The sequence below is a fragment of the Telopea speciosissima genome, chromosome 5 (genome assembly GCF_018873765.1).
Source record: "Telopea speciosissima isolate NSW1024214 ecotype Mountain lineage chromosome 5, Tspe_v1, whole genome shotgun sequence".
In the NCBI taxonomy this organism is placed as follows: Eukaryota; Viridiplantae; Streptophyta; class Magnoliopsida; order Proteales; family Proteaceae; genus Telopea; species Telopea speciosissima.
The window spans coordinates 40,377,074-40,396,162 of record NC_057920.1 but is presented as its reverse complement, the minus strand read 5'-3'; the positions used below and the strand labels follow the sequence as shown (position 1 = coordinate 40,396,162).

The window sequence follows — 19,089 nt, the reverse complement described above, 5'->3', positions numbered from 1 at the left end:
TGGATCCAAGATCTCATAAGGGTTTAGCTCCATTTGGTCCAAGGATAGGGTTTCATGGTTTAGAACCAAGGGTTCAGCAGCAATGGCTGCAAGGCAGCTTGTAGGAGCTTAACTAAGGTTTGGTTATTACCATTAGAGCTCCAATTAGGGACCAAGCTTCACCTTGAGTCCCAATGGAATCCTAGGTTAGCTCAAACTCAAGGAATCTATCAAAATGGAAATGGAAAGAGAGATATACTAAGGGTTTAGTTCATACCTTGGTGAGTGGAGCTCCATTCCCAGCCTAGCCAGCCTTGAAGAACCACCACCTCTTCCTCCCTCCCTTCCTTTCCATCTCTTCTTTTGTTCAGGCCTTGTCCGGACAGCAAGAGGAGGAGATGTGGGGCAGCCAGCCATCTTGGCGTGGCTTCCACCTTCTTCCCTTCCCCTCTCATTCCTCTCCTAATTCCACTTCTTCTTCATTGTCTCTTCTCCTCCACGGTTTGCTTGGGAGGGGGAGAGATAAGAGAATAGGAGGCTTGTTTTATCTTTTTAAGGGTAGAAAAGGGGCCTTAGGTCTTGTTTGTTTAGGTGCCCCTAACACAAAATAGTCCCTAGGTTCAAATGGGTTTTAATTTGGGCCTTAGGGCTTGTTTGACCCAAGTCATAAACCATTAGGTCCATATAGTTAATTAGGACATGTTTGGGTTAGCCTTAAGCCTCATAGGACCTATTTGTCCCTAAGGTTCATTCGGTTTAAGTTAGGATATAAAACTCATTATTTTATTTAAGTCAAGTCTTGTGGGCCCACTTTTATGGCCCAAATAACCAATTAATGGTGAGGGTGAGGGTTCATTTGGTCCGGAGACCTAATTATGGTGTTCGGACACGGGGATGTGGGTCCTACAGAAAAATAAATCAAAAGGGCAAGTAACAGCAAGGGTGGATCCACGAGTGGTATCAGTCAAATGAGTTTGTTCGTGACTCCATTGCTGCTGTCAGGGCCCAAACTTCAAGGAAAGTTGCGGGCCTTTGACCCACACTCTCAGGACTTCGAGGGGACACTTATAATAAAATACTAGGATCAAGGTCATAAGTGTTGACTATAGCCACCATGGCATTACCCTTCGGTACGGTCCAATTTACCTCGGGGTACTTGGGTATATTTCAGGTGCGGGTGTAACACCGGATCTTCTCCCATTCTGCTTTGAAGGGATCCCCAGGTATCCGCGCGAAGAAAAAGCGATCCTTCCCCTTCTTAGCAGACTGGGGCATGTGGCTTATAAACAGCATGGCCTTAAACGACCCCTTCTGACCGCGCAACGCCAAATAGTACTACTCGCATGATGCCCTCTTCAACATGAAGAAATGGGCAAAAAGGGCCTAGGACGGTCTACGGCCGAGCTGGGCAAAAAAGAGGTAGAAATCGAAGATCTGCCTCCACGAGTTCGCTACCAGTTGGCCCAGAGAAAGGGCGTAGTGGCGAAAGATGTCCGCCACGAAAGGCCGAACAGACAGACGGAGGTCGCAGGTGAACGCGACCTCATACAGACCCACAGTCCCTTGGGGCAGGGCATTCGTCCTCTTCTCTGGTTTTGGGGCCCATGCACCAACTTCTTGGGGAACCCGAATTGGTCCCTCAGAGCCGTTAGAGATCGCCCAGTCAGAACACTCTCATAAGAGTCAACACCCCTGACACCCTCTTTAGGGGCCTCAGAAGCGGAGTCGCCCCCCTCCTCCTCATCAAGGGCCTCACCACCATCGGCAGCCTGCTCCTCTAAAGCTTGGGCAGGGGCTGGAATACTCCCACTGGGGGAACAGAAGAAGAACTGCCCAAATGGTCATACTGGACAGCAAAACGCTTGGACCCAAAAAGTGCAGACTACTCATCGTGAGTTCTTTCAGAACTCACCTCGGGGTCATAACCCCCACTCATACCAGGAACATCACTAGAACCCCTATTGGACTCCGACCGAGAAGAAGATGAAAACATAGTTGCAGAGAACTTATTGAGAAAAGAAATTCGCAGAAATAGGAAACAAAGCTCGCACGTTGGGAAGCAAACGACGATCGAACAAGGAAAGCAGTGCGAGCAGAAGGAACTGAACTTGCTGAAGACACCAACGACGCACAGACAAGAACGCAGGAATACCGAAAAGTAGAAGAACAGAGCAGCAGAAGAAAGACGAAGACGAAAAAACTCTGAGGCAACAGTAGGAGAAACGACAACACTCCAAAATTATAACTAGGAGAAGAAGAAAAACCACCAAGATCTAACAGTCGAGAGTAGAAACCATCAGAGGGCTAGGGGAGAGCGATGGTAGGCATACCCGAGGCGTCATAAAGACCCATGCCACGTGTTAGCTAGCGAGTGGAATACTGGAAGCAATAGAGCTCGAGCGACTGTAGCTCTGCTAGACACCATAATGCCTAGAGCCATGAGTCGAAAGACGTATGGGACATCCAATGCCGTCAAGTTCAAATGACAATAGCCCTGATCGAGGCACCATCATAACTCTCTCCACGCATCAATCGGGAGATGGAACGTCAAGTCATCTCCCAACTGCCAACCATCGCGTCCCCAAAATGATTTAACTCCCCTGGGCGAGAACTCTTAGAGGAGTGGGGGGCTCGTGATATGTCAAGAAACGTCAGCCAATCAGAAACCGACATGTGTATCAGGAACGAGCTATAGCCATGAAGGGCGAGCATGAGCAGACCGTTCCCATAAGGAGTGAGGCCGGGGGTCGCGTCGGACCTCGAAGGACATGCGTGAGAAGGCCAGACGTCGTCATAAGAGCGATGAGCCATTGGGCCGGTCCTTCCCAAGGTAAGACCCGTCCAAGAAGCTGGACCACTCCAGAGAGGAAGGGGACGAACTTAGCAGGACAACCTGCCGTATACACACTCCACTAAAAGGGATAAGCCATGAATCACTGTGGTTCGAGATGCTCGCCTGTATGGCGCCAAATAAGGCACAAGGGAATCAGGGATCAACGTTATCCCTAAAATCTCTCACTCCACGTCGGGTATTCTACTTTCCTATTAGGGCACGATTCTGCCCACCGTTATCCATAAATAACAGGGTAAACTCCTTCCACAATCATCTGATTTGAATTATCACTATCTGTTGCTAAGAGTTCTGACTTAGGCATCGGAGTGGAGACACCAGCATAGCCTGACCCTCCTCTTGTTAATTCTGTATTGCAGGAACAGGACGCTCCGGCATGGTTCTTGACGCAACAACCCCCTTTCGGCTTCTAAGTGAGAATCTTCATCGTCTTAACACGGACTTTCAAAACCATAAGAAAAAGAGAGCACTCCAGATTGATCTTGCTGCACTGTCCACATCAAACCTAGGTTTCTAGAGCTACTGTGCACTTGTTTCAGACCACCATCCAATTCAAAATCTTGATTTGTGAAAACTAGAGGCTTCCCAATCCAATCATAGCCAATTCTTGCTGAGTTGGTGAAAGCCAGGATGAAACCAACGGTAGAAGCGGAAGAGAAAGAGAGATGGAAAAGTCTAGAGAAACTGGGTAAAAGCGGAGGAGGAAGATAGATGGGTACCCCCAAGAGAAAGAGATTTACGTTTACCTGGTTCGTATAAGCAACAGCGGATGTAGAGAGAAAGAAAGAGATCCCCAAGAGAGAGCTTTACCTTGTTCGTCATGCTCAACTCTCCCACTCCCTTCGATTCCCCAAAAAACAGAGTCTTGGCGAGATTAATCCGTTTGGTTGCGATGGGGTTTTCAAATAATGACCGGCTGTCACGGTTTTGAGTGAATTGAGGGAGAAGCGGTTCAACGACTCAGATTATACTTGGTGAAATCAATGGTTACCAGAGAAGAACGATCTGCAAACAAATTCTCATGTACGTACCGCGACCACTCACCCTAAAAACCCAAAATACCGATAGCGCGATACCCTTCGCCTACCCCTTTCCCGAAACCACCATCTCACTGTAAGCCCTTCTTCGCCAAGAATTTCCTCTATTTTCCGCCACTGCAATCGTTCTTGCCGCTGCAATCCTTCTTCCCTTCGAGCGACAAGACTGTTACTCAGAGAGCTATCACTAAGCCAAAGAGGTGTCCGTGGACATTCCTATGTTAAACACGCCGCCACTGCACACTTCTTCACTCCTATTGCAGGTTCTAAGGCGAGGAGACTTTGACTAACCCGAGGATAGGGGTATAGTTGACGAGGAGAGAGGACTGGTAACCAACCCTACTCTCTTCCTTCCATTAACGACAGCTAGGAGTGCTGCTCTTCGTGCTGTGCGCCTGCTTCATACAAGGTACGCTATCATTGACTTCATACCAATCCAATTTCTAGAACTCTGATTCAACCATTTCTGTGTCTCTGACTGGGGTTTCTCCCCCTCTTGGGAATCCATACAAAGCAAAACTATATCATAAAGTGACAATTTTAGCTACTGTCTGTCTGGATTCTTTCTCTTTTATAGTCTGATCATGGCATGTGTCATGCTCTGTTACCCAGCGACAAGCCTCTGTAACCCTTCTACCCTTCGAGCAAACCATTCTTCTCTTCAAGCGATCAAGCTAGCAACCCTTCTTCCCTTCAGGCGACCAAACCTCTGCAATCGACGGGTCTTCAACCCTTCTTCCCTTTGGCAATCAAAATCTGAGAAGAGGCGTCTTTGTTCTCACTCTCTCTCTACTTTATGTTTTGTAACTACAATTAGGTGATCCAAACAATTAGCCTCGATCACTGATCAAATGGGGTATTGCGGTGTATCATGAATGTGGTGTTGAGGTGGATAATAGCAGCCAATAATAATCTCTCATGATAAAAATGTATACTTTCATTGGTTTGATCAGTGATGTTCTAGTTCTGGTTGATTAATGATGTCCTACAAATTACAACATACAAGCCCAAAAGAGCACCACCATGTCTTTTCCGGGAAAAAAAGGGATTGGAACAGCGGGATTGGGAGGGGAAAGTTCAGTATCATCGTATTTCTAGTTATCAGTTGTCAATTTTGAAATCCATCTGAGTTTTGCAAGTTTGAGTTTGAATGTGTTCAATGCTTCTCTGGATTCTTAGTTGAAAGTTTATTTGAATATTTTAGCCATAAATTCAACTTTAGCTACTTATTTGTCTAACTGTGAGAAATATTGGTGTTTGTTGACTGCTTTTCTTTATTTTTGCTGCATTTTTCTTTCTCACCATTGTGATTTTGGGTGAATGGATGGAGATTATGTAATGGGGGACTGGAAAGGAGAAGGGAGAAGTTAGTAAGAAATCAGAATTGCAGGGGAAAAAGAGAAGAAACCGTGAGAAGAAGAAGCAGAGGGGGGGGGGGGGGAGAGAGGAGAGTGCATAAGCACACAATTTAAACTCAATTCATTCTTTCATAGTATGAATGATGGGGGATTACATCATATATATAGAAAAATAAAAGACTCCTTAAAAAAATAAAACTCACCCTCTAACTAAAACAAAGAGGAAAACTAAAACAATTGGAAACCAAATACCCTACACAACTAAATTCTAAAATAAAGAGTGAATAAAATAAACTAAAACACATTATTTCCCCAAATAAGATAAATTCCAAAAATCCTACTAGATCAAAAAATTCAAATTGGACCCGGTTCAATTGAGTTTGGGTCGGTCCGGTCCTGTCCGGTCCAAGATTCTCTTGCATCAATTCTCCCGGAGTTAAAAAAAACTCGTCCACGAGTTTTGTAGAAGGATAGAATCAACATCGCACGATCAACGTCAACTATCAGTCCATATCCAACTTGTATAAAATCCATGAGCTGAAATTCTTGATTGAAGTAACCATGGGAAAGCATATATTCAAATGGATCAACTAAACAATCAACCGCCACGATTTCTTGATGTTCATCGACCAACGACATCGCCTGGATTGAAATTTGATCCGTCACGATTTCATGATGTTCATCGGCCAACGACATTGCTTGGATTGAAATCTGATCATAGAATTTCAATTTTCGTTCGGACCGTTGATTTCATTGTGATCTTCAATTGCCTGGGTCGAAATCTGATCATGGAATCCTAATTTTCGATCAGACTGTTGATTTATTGTGATTTTCAACTGCCTGGGTCGAAATCTGATCATGGAGCTTTAACTTCAACCATTCAATGTTTGCTTCAACGATTCTTGGGGCTTTGTCATTTTGTTGAAGTATTATGTCCAAGTCTTCAAGATTCATTTGGGTAGTGGAGCTAAAGAGAAAAAAGAGGTGTGGTGTAACGTTGGGTGGGGAGGGGTAAACTTGGATACTATTAAAATTAAAGTAGAAAAGGAAATGAGAGAAAAACGGGGTATTATGGGAAACAAAGATTAAAAAAATAGGAGTAAGGAGAGGGAGGGGAATACTTAGAATATAACGAAAATAAGGGAAATCAGAATTGATTAAAAGGGGAGGGCAGTTTAGGAAAACAACAAGGAAAAGACACAAGTAAAAGATGAATCATGGGTTTACCCAACGGTCCTATTTGGAGTCTGCAACTCCAGGAAACTTGCGGAGAAAATGGCTGTGTGTTGCGACTGTGGACAGAGAAGGGCGTGATTCAAAGGAAAGGGGTTCCATTGTTGACGCCGACTACTCCGGAGAGGGAGTCGATCTGCTGCGAAGAAACTGACCGGGGAGGACTTCGAAACAGTAGGTTTCTGAATCCAGGTAGGAGTTCTCGTGTCTCTCCTCCTTTCTTCCTTTTGGTTTTTGTCTCTGTGTCCCTCGCTTCTCTTCTGGTTCTCTGTTCTCGCTCTCTCTTCTTCACTTTTTTTTTCCCCGGCTCTGGCAGAAACAAGAAGGGCTCTTAGGTTTGGGTTTTGGTAGGGGAATCGAAAGAGATGGGTTGGGGTTGTTGGTGGGAATAGCAGGGGTGGGATGGGTCACTGGACTCGACCGAAGGATGGGTCTGGGTTTTCGGTTCGACCTCTGTTTCCATAGAGTCGGGTTTTTTTTTTTTTCTTTTTTTTATGGGAATCGCAGAGGGTTGCTGCTTGGGTTTCAGTGAAGTCGAAGGACAGGGAAAGGGGTAGGGTTTCAGTGGGAGATGGGAGAGAGAGGGTTGCTTTGGGAAGGGGATAGAAACACTTTTTTTTTTTCCACTGCTGATATCGGCAGAACCATGACGGGGATAGAGAATAGGGAAAGGGAAAGGGGTTGCTGCTGGTGTTGTTCGATCACAACCACAGTGAAAAGAAAAGAAGGAGAAGAAGAACAGAATGGGGAGAAAGATCACTGAGAAGAATAGCAGGGGAGAGAGACTTAGAGGATGAAGAATTAGAGAGGAGAGAGAGAGATTCACCCAGGTTTGGGCTCTGCTACCAGATAATGGGGGACCGGAAAGGAGAAGGGAAAAATTAGGAAGAAATCAGAATTGCAGGGGAAAAAGAGAAGAAACCGTGAGAAGAAGAAGCAGGGGAGAGAGGAGAGAGGAGAGTTAATACGCACACAATTCAAACTCAATTCATTCTTTCATAATCTCTTAATGATGGGGGATTACATCATATATAAAAAAATAAAAGACTCCTAAAAAAAAAAAAAAACTCACCCTCTAACTAAAACTTATCCAAAGAGGGAAACTAAAACAATTGGAAACCAAATATCCGTAACTAACTTCTAAAATAAAGAGAGAATAAAATAAACTAAAACACATTATTTCCCCAAATAAGATAAATTCCTAAAATCCTACTAGATCCAAAAATTCAAATTGGGACCGGTTCAATTGAGTTTGGGTCGGTCCAAGGTAGTGCATCAGTTGGGCCGGGCCGGTCCAAGATTCTCCTGCATCATCATGACATTTGGTAGCATACATTTCTGTCACTAGGTTCTCATAATGGAGATTAACTATGCAATTTTAGAAGATACACTGTCATTTATCAGAGTTTTTCTGTTACAAGTGAAATTAACCTGTAGTGGATATTTAGATATCTAATTAAAGAAGAAAAATATGAGACTGAATTGAATAGGGAAAAAGGGAGAATAATAGAGAACCTTATCCAGCCATTAAGGAGGGGCTGGTGCAGATTGAGACTTGTATTCAGCTATTATATTGTGTTTATTTCAGTTGTGAGGCTTCCTTTTGATAAAATCATAGTCTACATGTTATTATTCTGTTTATTAGGCAATTTAAATGCCTCTTGCCTAATGAATATATGCCCCTTTTTTTTGCTCCCAGATTTTTACAGAGGAACTGTATTAAGCATGTATTAACGCGTATTGTATTAATGCAGTATGCACTTTTTTTGCACCGGGTTTTTATCAAGTGTTATTGCCGTCTCCTCTGTTTAAACCCTTATGTATCCATACCTGCTTTTTTGCCGTAACTGAACGTACTATGGATTGAAGTAGGTTCTTACTTGAGTACAAGAGTTTGGTCTCCCACGCAAACTGCCATTGATTTTTCTTTGTTTGTTGTTCTTGGCTCACGAGTTTTTGTTGCAGACACTACTCTAATGGGGAGACACTATGGTGGAAGAAAAGGTACATTTGATGCTCTCTGTTCTGGGAACTATGGAGAATTTATATATCAAAGAAACCCTGATTTTAACATCTGTATTATCCTCCTTCTTTGTCTTATTTGGTTCCATTTCTATTTTGGATTGTTTTGTGTGGTAAACCATATCTCTTTTGCTCATTGGAGCAGAGTTGAAGAGATCCAGAACATCTGCTAAGACTCCCACAAGCAAGCGATCCAGAAAGAATCGCCACATTGAAGCTAAGGTTGCACGTAGCCCATCTCCAAGTTCCTCAGGTGTGCCATTGTTTTATTTCAATTTTTTGTATGGGTAATGGATAAGTATATTTCGTGAAAAGAGCCAAGAAAGGGGAATGGGGCCTCACAAAAACTGAGGAAAAATTATCTACACCACGAAAAACTAGATGCATCAATATTAGCTTGCTGAAGGTACCTGTGACCTTATTTAAGCAAAAGACACAGGAGACCTAGTGACAAATCCAACTGATGACCCTTTTATGAAGATGGGATCTGTTATTTAGTTCTTTCAAATGGTTTTTGGAGAAAATTGGATTGTAAAAAATCATGGCAAAACCAATTATTGGCTTGGTTGGTGTTTGAGAGCTCGAGAAAGTAACTGCGATTTAAATCGACCGCTTGCTACTATATTGAGAGCTCACAATTTATCAGTGATGTTTCACACCTTGACTGTGGCTTGTTGAAGTGTTTTCACTCCTCCCCCCCCTTGCTAACTGTAATTCAGGGACTTCGTCTGAGGAACGTTCGAGTGGTATAGCTTCTGGAGTCATGGCAGTCTACAAGGAGCCATCAGTGTATGATAACTTGCTTGCTACGCTGGGAAAAAGTAGTAATTCTCTGGCTGATGCGTGCAGAAGAAGGTAAATGACTAGCATTTCCTGGTTTATATAATTCTCATTTTACCTTTGGTAGGATGCATGGGAATTTTCACAATCGTTGTGCTGATCAAATGATGTCTCTCTGTGTCTTATGCACATTACCTTTTATTGGACTTAACTATTCCCAATGAAGGAATTTGACATAGTTAGCTTATGATAAGCACTTTATATGGTTTATAGCTTCAGCCTCTGATTTTCTGTCTACCTTAATTCGAATACTGTATAATTGTGTGGGAGGAATGACTGATTATCCTGTTTGTAACAATATCAAATCTAATAAACCAGCAGTATTGCAAAAGGAAGAAGAGAAGAGGAAGAATACGATGGAGGAAGAAGAGAGTTTCTGTATTGGTAAAAATAGAAACCGTGAGGTGAGAATCCACCCACTTTTTTACTTAAATAATAAGATATTACAGCCAGCAGAATAACTAGAACCTTCCTAATGTTGTCCTAGATAGATAAGCGATCTACTAGGAGCCAAGTAACCAGGACCTCCCAAACAGCTGGCTGATTGGGGCAGATTTGAGAAATTAGGTCAAAACTAGGGTTAGGCTTAGGGTAATGGGGTTGGATCTTATTTAGTAAAGCTAGACAGGTTTATAGGAAGCTAACAGTGAAGGTTTGTTGAGGTTTGAATGAAGATTTAAAATTTAGACAATTAGGGTTTTGGGTTTTGGGCTTTGGGAAAGAGGAGGGTGATGGGATCTAGGGTTTAGAGGGGGAATTTAGGCAAAGGGTTCAGGTCGAGTACTAAGGGCACTAGTAGGGTGGTTCGGCTGCAATTTGGAGGGATTTGGATGGTTGGATAGGTCTAGACAGATTTTAGGGGTTTTGGGTTTCAACAGAGATGAGGGGGATTAGGGTTTAGATGTTAGGATGGATCTGAAATTACAGTCGAGTGGAGGGGATGAACTATTAAAGCTGAGGTTAAATTATTGAAGGATTTGGATGGTGGATTGTGGCTGGACAGGATGTAGATAACCTAGGGTTTTAGTGGATTGATTGGATTAATGGAGGGGGTGATAATGGGGGTCGATAGGCTTAGGTTAGAGGATTCGAAGGAGGAGGGTGAATGCTGAATTAATGAACGACTTACTTGAAAACTGAATCTTCAATGGCAGCAGCTTTGAAGACAGTATTGAGGTTCTCCCAATCTACAAGATGCAAGGAGTTGAGAAGAAGATCCTGCCAGTCTACAAGACTCAAGGAGTCAACTGGAGATCCACCCTCCCTTCACCTTGATATTACTCACAAGGCACACTCTAAAAGGAGCGAAGCAGCAGCAACAATGGCAGCAAGCAACACAAAGGTTATTCTTTTAAATCTGAACTGTGGGGGAGCCTCCCACGATTCTATTAATATATAATAGGGCCATAGGCCTAAATGTATTCACCCTAGGACTTTGAATCCTAGTCTGAATCCTAATTACAAACTAAATCACTTCCTTTAAAAATCGTGTAGGGGTGGAATTAAAATACTTAAAAGAAAGATTCCCTAATCTACCAAAAGGAAATAAGCATCTAACAACCAATAGGAATTAATCACTTAAATTGAACCATGGTCTGAACCGGTTTAATTTAAGTTTACAATTAAACTAAAAAAAAACTATGGGAAATAACTAAGGTTGAAATAAACTAAGTATGGAACTAAACTAAGGCTCCAACTACTAGGTGCTAATCTTAGGGCTTCTTCTTCTTGCGGATGCTTGGATCTGCATCACTTTCTATCCTAGTTACAATAGGGAACTAACACAAACATAGAAATAGAGACACTAACCATCTAGAAGACTAATTAAAGAAGCAAGGCAGTAGCATAAGTTACTGCCAGCAGTGTGCATCACCCATATGTACCCCACAGTACATATGGTTCATGTACCCCTTACAATATAAATTGGTAACTTAACACTCCCCCTCAAGCTGGAGCATATAGGTCACCCATTCCCAACTTGGAACAATATCAACCTAATAAACCAGCAGAATTGCAAAAGGAAGAAGAGAAGAGGAAGAATATGGAGGAGGAAGAAGAGAGTTTCTATATTGGTAAAAATATGCAATTTCCTCATGTATAATGTTCACATTTCACTAATCAAACCTGATGGTGGTGGCAGCTCTCTATATGTATAGAGTGGAGGGGTGCATGCTGTGGATTATTGGAATAGTTGAAGTTTGAACTGTTGGGAATTCCCCTTCTTAGCTCTGCAGTTGTCTAATCTGAATGAGGTTGTCTCTCAAATGATATGGTGGATTAAAACTGTGTATGGAGGCTAGGTATGTGATGCAGTTAAATCACTTTTTTTTTTGAAGATCACAAACCCTAAAGTGACCTTATATAATAGGTCAAATACAATTTGAAATTCAAAAAGAGAGCTAAAATTCAAATTTCAAATTTCAAAACTTCGGCGGGCTTTTTCACCATGGCCTAAAAACACATACATGGCACTGATTCCTGAAGAGCTCCTCGAGATCTTCGATTTGATATATGATTCGCCCCATTTTTCCCTAATACCTTCGACCACTTCGGGTGTACTTCTGCTGGTCCAACTGGCTCAAATACTCGTCTGATATCTCTCCTCTACATCACAAGTCTATGGGATCAGAGCAATAGGTGGAGTATCTTACAATGCTTTCCCAAATACTTGGGGTGATCCATTATCGGCTAGATCTGCTGCAACAAACAATACTCAAGGTTGGAGCTTGGAGGTTAAGGATGGCAAGCTTGATTATTCTGAGCGAGTTGTTTGAAAATTTAATCATTCACTCTGCTGTACAATGATCCGATTTACTACACGAGGAGAGTAGTGATGGAGCAACAAAAGATTCAAAGAAACGTGATTCATAAATCCCAATTATGGTTTTTACATAACCTTCATATTGAAATGGTAAGCCTCCACAATTTGAAATGCACTCTATGAAAAACTGCAAAAGGAATGAATACCCCACCCACTGTGGGGGAGGGGAGGATCAAGGATGCTTCCATTGCATCTTATGGTCCATCCTTTCTTAACCATTGCTGGTGACGATGCAGTTAAATCACCTAAATGAGCCTTTTGGTTGGGTTATGTGTGTGTTGGGCCTTTGATCCCGTGTGTTTTCATTGTAATGGGACACTTCATGAGCCTTAATGTGGGTAGAGGCTAGGCATACTGGATTACCTAGTTAAGTGTATTTTTTTAATCTTAATTGTTATTAAGTGTTTTAGTTAAAAATAAGCTTTGAGTTGGTTATGTGTGTAGCCGACCACATTTAGCTGAGATTCTCCTGACGTGATGGGCTGTGCCTATTCCCTCTTCTTATTCACCTTAAATTGGTCAAAATATGTGGAATTTCTTATTTTTCATGGAGGATTAGATCCAGTAACAGGGGGTCTATGGCTGACCGATATTGCACACCATCATTTAGCTATTGCAATTCTTTTCCTGATAGCGGGTCACATGTATAGGACCAACTGGGGCATTGGTCATGGCCTGAAAGATATTTTAGAGGCTCATAAAGGCCCATTTACAGGCCAAGGTCATAAAGGCCTCTATGAGACGTCATGGCATGCTCAATTATCTCTTAGCCTAGCTATGTTAGGCTCTTTAACTATTGTCTCTTACTTATCATTTCCCATCTCTCATTTCTTCATTCACTTTACTTGCATTTTATTTATGTAGACCTCAGTTTTCCCTACTTTGTTTGCACGGATCCAGGTAGCCGACCCCATTCAGTTGGGAAAAGGCTGAGTTTGTTGTTGTTGTTGGGCTGGATTAGGATTCTATAAGTCCAGTCCTGTTGTGAGTTAGTTTCATTTATTATTTCAGTTTCCTAGTCAGTTTAGGTTACCTTATTAGATATGGATTGTGTTAGACCTTTCTTGTTTTTTATGTAGGAGTCTATTTTTGAGTCTTCTATAAAAATTTGTAAGGGAGGCCAGCCTTTTACACAAATTTTGATTAATGAATAGCAGACCTTTCTTTTTTTATGTAGGAGTCTATTTTGAGTCTTCTATATAAGTTTTGTAAGGGAGGCCCAGCCTTGTACACGAATTTTGATTAATGAATAGCTTTTGCTGCTCTTCTTCTCCATTGGTGAAGAAACCTTGTGTTAGATCAAGGCTGGTTGGTGTTTGATCCTTCCAACCACGGCAGTGTGAAGCCCGGGTGTTTCTCTTATTGTTATCTTCTTCTTCCTCTACTTCTCCATTTACAGGTAAGTACTGTTTCTGAAATTTCCTGCACTTCGTACTCTAATTAGGAATTTCATATGCAAGTCTTTTTTTGCATGAATTTGAGTTAGGACTTTGGAGAGTCTAGCCATTAGAATACCTTCAGATTTCGGTAATCTGTTCCTCACTGTTCTACAGAGATTCGATTAGAATCTCCATCAGATCTGACCTGTGGATCTTTAGTTATACTGAAACCCCTATTTTACCCTTATCTCTTAATGGAATTCTGTCCTTTTAAATACTGATTTGATTTACTGTTTCTCTAAGCTGATATTGCTGAGATTTATAGTATATAATCAGAATCGATTACTCTACATATTCTGATATTCCTCTCTTCTGAAATTCTGTTTGAGTGATGAAATTTCTGTTCTACCTCTCTCTTAGCACAACTAGGATTGCCTCATATCTTCTGATCCAGCCCTTGGATCGATCTATAAGATTTTCAACAGGTGTTCTAATCTTATTTACTGAACTCGATTTGAGTTTCAGCCCCATCTATCCATCGGATTTTGTGTTATATGATTTCTCCCTAACCTGAACTTATTCTTTGATAAAAGATCTTGTTATTTGGTACTGTTTTGATCTTTCAAATACAATATTACATTACCATTGTTGGTATAAAAGTTACTTTCCTGATCATAGAATTTGTAAGTCTTCTATCCCTAGCATTTGGGATTGTAGTTTTTGAGGATAAATAGGTTATTGAGAAAATTTCCATTTAAGTATTGGGCAATGGCAGACCCATTATTCAAAGATATTCCACTTTTTCTTATATAAACTGGGAGAATATCACTGATTTAGGTTCCATATGGGAGAGGCCGGAGATGTGAAGCCCACCTCCTGAGGTAGTGTAATGCTAAACTTTTACTGCTGCTCTATTGTAAATCTTGCCCTTTCAGGTGTAAGGGGAGTGTTCATGTCACATGAGGGATCCATTTTGGAATCTATGTGAGTCTGATTTGTAGGGGATTCGACAGGGGCAGAACTATTTTTTCTCCATTCGGGTTGGAACTTAGTTCACAGTTGGATCTAGAGCATGTATTGGTGGAAGGGGATTTGACTTCATGATTATAGCATGGACAAACCTAAGGGAGGCTGGTCCATGGAGATTTGCTTATGTGTTTAGATATATCAGATCCTTGACTTGGCAAGCAGATGCTTCTTTCCGGAGGAAGCCGAGGATAGGAAATGATGTGGGTGACCTCACGGCTAAATAGGGATGGTGAGACTTAGATTGTATTATGGGAATGCTTAACCTTGTGAGAGGAGTGATTTCTGTGCTGTACTTTTCTCGTACATGTGGTGCCCTATGGTTTTGTTGTTGATATTGTATTATATGTTTTATAACACATTATTTATTTGCTTAATAAACATTCCTGTTCATCATTGCGAGGGAGAGGTTTTTCTGATCCGGCAGACTAGAAATATCCTCTAGTCTTGTCAGGCTACCACAACTTCCTTTAAAAAAAAATTTAAGTTGAGTTAGGTGTTTTAGTCTGCAAAAAAGTGTACAAGTGATGCGTTCCACTAATCTGGTAGGATGGATTAGAGAAACTAACCCCTAGGCCAGAGACGGTGACCCAGATTTAGAGAACAATGGGGCAGAAATAGAAAAGATCAATACCTAAAGAACCAGACAACCGATGAGGCTGAAAAACTGGTCAAAGTCTGGCCTAAACCTGCTGTACCTGTGGCTAAAATTCATAGTAAACAAACGGTTAGATGGTGAATAACGACTGTTGATAGGAAATAGAAACTTAAAGAAAATAGAAAATAGTAGGTTACTAAAACATGTAGATTTCCCTAGTTCCAGATCTGATGCAGCAATTCTGGACAGATGTAGTACTATTAGGGAGGAACATCTTATCCAAAATTAGGCTCAATCTTGATGGTTGGATGGGCGCGAATCTTTAAGAAGAAGAATGAGAACACAAGTGGACAGAATTGATATGCAAGAATAGAAACTTAGGAAGAACATTAGTAGATCGTAGATAGAATAACTAAAACAAAACAACTAGAATGGAAACAAAGAAAGTGGGTTCGAACTCTCACGAAGATGGATCCAGTTTACCTTGTTAGACATCTGTACACTCACCTTGTAGCTTGCTGAAACTGAGAACAAGATGGAGAGAAAAGAGGGGGAAAAGGTGGGGGGGGGGGGATATGACTTGGCTTCACCACCAAAGCCTATGAGGGGATTCACCACCACCCAACCTAGAATTCACCACCTAGGGTTGCTGCTGATTCACCATGGTAGCATGCATCTCACATTGAGCACAAGTTTCTTCAATAGCCAAAATCGTTGGGGGTTATGCCCTTTGTCTTTATTTATAATTCCATAGCAATCCCTAAGTAGGAAACCCCTATGTATGGTAGGAGGGATCCTTACAATTGAAGTCTCTCTTCAAAATAGAAGCTATTCTAGAGCATCACATCATAGAAAGTAACTACTTAATTCCGTACCTAAATCCCTAATATTTAGGCTTATAGAATTAGCCCATTATGATAAAAAAACTAAAAAAATACTGAGCCCATAGCTCCTATAACCCATTGGGCGCTCAAATTAAGTTTAACTTAAACCAAACTTGTAGCGTAAGTTCAGTTGGGCCCAATAAATTAAACAATATCCAAAACAAGAAGCCCATCTTCTCTTGCTGGAATTCTGCAACAAGAAGTGATTCTTTTATCAATTTAAAAAGATATAGCATAAGAATGACCAGGTGGTGAGTGGATGATGGTTTAACCGATAAAGTTGAATGAACCTATTGACTTATTTATAGGTTGAGAGAAAAGTTGTTTGATGGACTGTTTCGGGGACCAATGACACGTCAACTGGCTCAACTTGACTGGCCAGGCTGGTTCTGTGAATATCCATGATGTTCTTTTCAAAGATAATAAACCCAAGAAAGAAAAGGCACGTGGATCAACTTTTAATGATAAGTGTTACAAGGTGTATTAACTAATCAACAGAAGAAGAGAAGAGAAGAGCAGAAGAAGAAGGAGAGAGGAGGAGAGCACACTGCCGAGAGGAACTTAGCAGCCTGCGATAGGAAAGTTGAGTTCCTATCGCAGGTCGGGGGTTCTATTAATATTAAAAACTGCAATTACAATTAGACTAGGAAAGGGAGTTAGGAGTTTATATGAAAATACCCTTAAGTCCTCTTACCTATACAAATTAATAAATAAAGACATGAAAGAATAAAAATTACATAAACCCAAAACCCAAAATAATAAGACTAAACTACCCCTAATTCTTAACACTCCCCCTCAAGCTGGAGCATATAGGTCTCCCATGCTCAGCTTGTTACAACAGTTGCGAAAATTGGGGGCAAACAACGACTTGGTGAAGACATCAGCTAGTTGATTTGAAGAAGAAACAAACGGAGTCTCAACTAGCTATTTCAAGACAGCATTGCGAACAAAATGATAGTCTACCTCAATGTGTTGGTCCTCTCATGGTAAACTGGGTTACTAGCAATATATATGGCTGTCTGGTTATCGCAATACATCTTCATTGGCGTAGGCACATGAAATCCCGTCTCAAGAAGAAGAGACCTAAGCCACATCACTTAGCTGTAGTGTGGGCCATAGCCCGGTACTCTGCCTCTGCACTCTACCGGGCAACGGTAATCTGCTTCTTACTACGCCACGAAACAAGATTACCCCCAACAAACGTACAATAACCTGTAGTGGAACGACGATCACTGGCAAACCCAGCCCAGTCTGCATCAGAGTAAGCAACCAGATCCATATGCCAATTACGACGATAAACCAAACCTTTATTAGGAGCACCCTTCAAGTAACGAAGGATGCAAATGGCAGCATCCCAATGAGCTTTCTGAGGAGTTTGCATAAACTGCCTCAGAACTCCCACAACAAAAGAAAAGTCTGGTCTTGTGACAGTGAGTTAAATCAACTTCCCAACCAAACTCCTGTACTGATGTACATCCTTGAGGGGATTGCCATGATTTACCCCAAGCTTCTGATAAGGATCCATGGTAATATCCACTGGTTTGGTTGCAAGCATGCCAGTGTCGAACAAAAGATCTTAAACATGCTTCCTCTGTGAAAGACTGATGCCTTTCTTGCTTCTTACAACCTTAATGTCAAGAAAGTAGTGAAGATCACCTAAATCCTTGGTCAGAAAGTTCTGGTGTAGGTACACTTTTACTTCAGCAATGCCTGTCGTATCATCACCTGAGACAATAATATCATCAACATACACAACAAAACTACCAACTTGCCATCACGACATCGAACAAACATAGAGTGATCAGAGTAACACTATGAAAAACCGCATGAAAGTATGAAACTACTATGACACTAAACTTCTCAAACCATGCTCTGGATGACTGTTTGAGACCATAGATAGCTTTTTGTAATTTGCATACCCGAGTACGATTCTCCCCCTGAGCAGCATACCCAGGAGGTTGCTCCATATATACCTCCTCATGAAGATCACCATATAGAACTGCGTTTTTAATATCCAACTGAAATAGGGGCCAATCAAAATTAACAGCCATAGAGATAAGAATGTGAATAGATTTCAGCCGAGCAACAAGAGAGAATGTTTCAAAGTAATCCACACCATAAGTCTGTGTATACCCCTTGGCAACCAGTCGGGCTTTAAGCTGCTCAACAGAACCATCCAGAAGGTATTTGATGGTATAAACCCAGCGACACTTAACAAGTTCCTTATCAGGAGGAAGATCAACCAAACTCCAAGTGTGATGAGATAAAAGAGCATCCATTTCCAAATCCATAGCCTTCTTCCAACCAGGTAGGCAAAGAGCCTTAGAATGATTTTTGGGAATAGGGTTGGAAGACAAGGACAAGGCAAAAGTATGAACAGAAGAAGGTAAATGAGAAAGAGACACATACTTATCAAGAGAATATAAAACATTGGATTTATTAGTGCAAGAGTGAGTACCTTTACGCAATGCAACAGGTAAGTCATCAGTTAAAGGAGGTGGAACTTCACTAGATGATTCTCCTTGGGAGTGGAGTCAGATTTCCCAGGAAAAGAGATACGCTGTAGGCGATAGAATGTGTCAGCAAGTGTCGGAACAGTTTCACCGGCAAGGATATGTCCTTTGACAGCCTTCAAATCAGAATTGAGACCAGCCAGAAATTCAGACACAAAAAATTCATTCCTCTGAGCTTTTAATTTGTCAATGTCGGTGGTGAGAGGCTGAAAAACATTTAATTCTTCAACAAGTCCTTAAATATGCTGTAATATTCTTGGAGAGGCTTATTTGACTGACGGAGCTGAAAGAGTTTCTCATATAAGATCATACACCCTGTTCATATTTTTTTCTTGTGAATAGATGTCTTTCAAATCCTCCCACACCCTCTTAGCAGTGGTGTGAAACATTACATTAGCAGCTATGTTGGGTTCCATGCTATTCCATAACCAGATCAGATTAATAGCATTGTCGTGCATCCAATCCTCATAATCTTTTGAATCAAAGGCAGGAGGATCGGAGGTAAGATACTTAAGTTTGTTCCTAGCCATAATATAAACAAGGTTTGA

The 19,089-nt window shown here is 41.5% G+C and overlaps 1 protein-coding gene across 1 annotated transcript in view; it reads left to right on the top strand.

The window, feature by feature from the left end:
- Positions 1-8,416: 8,416 nt before the first annotated feature.
- The window catches only part of LOC122662184 (U3 small nucleolar RNA-associated protein 25), a 90,710-nt gene continuing 80,037 nt past the window's right edge, over positions 8,417-19,089 (top strand). The window contains exons 1-3 of the mRNA XM_043857754.1: positions 8,417-8,462; positions 8,626-8,733; positions 9,200-9,335. Coding sequence (XP_043713689.1) covers positions 8,435-8,462; positions 8,626-8,733; positions 9,200-9,335 — 272 coding nt within the window. The 5' untranslated portion in view covers positions 8,417-8,434. The remainder of the gene's footprint in view (positions 8,463-8,625; positions 8,734-9,199; positions 9,336-19,089) is intronic.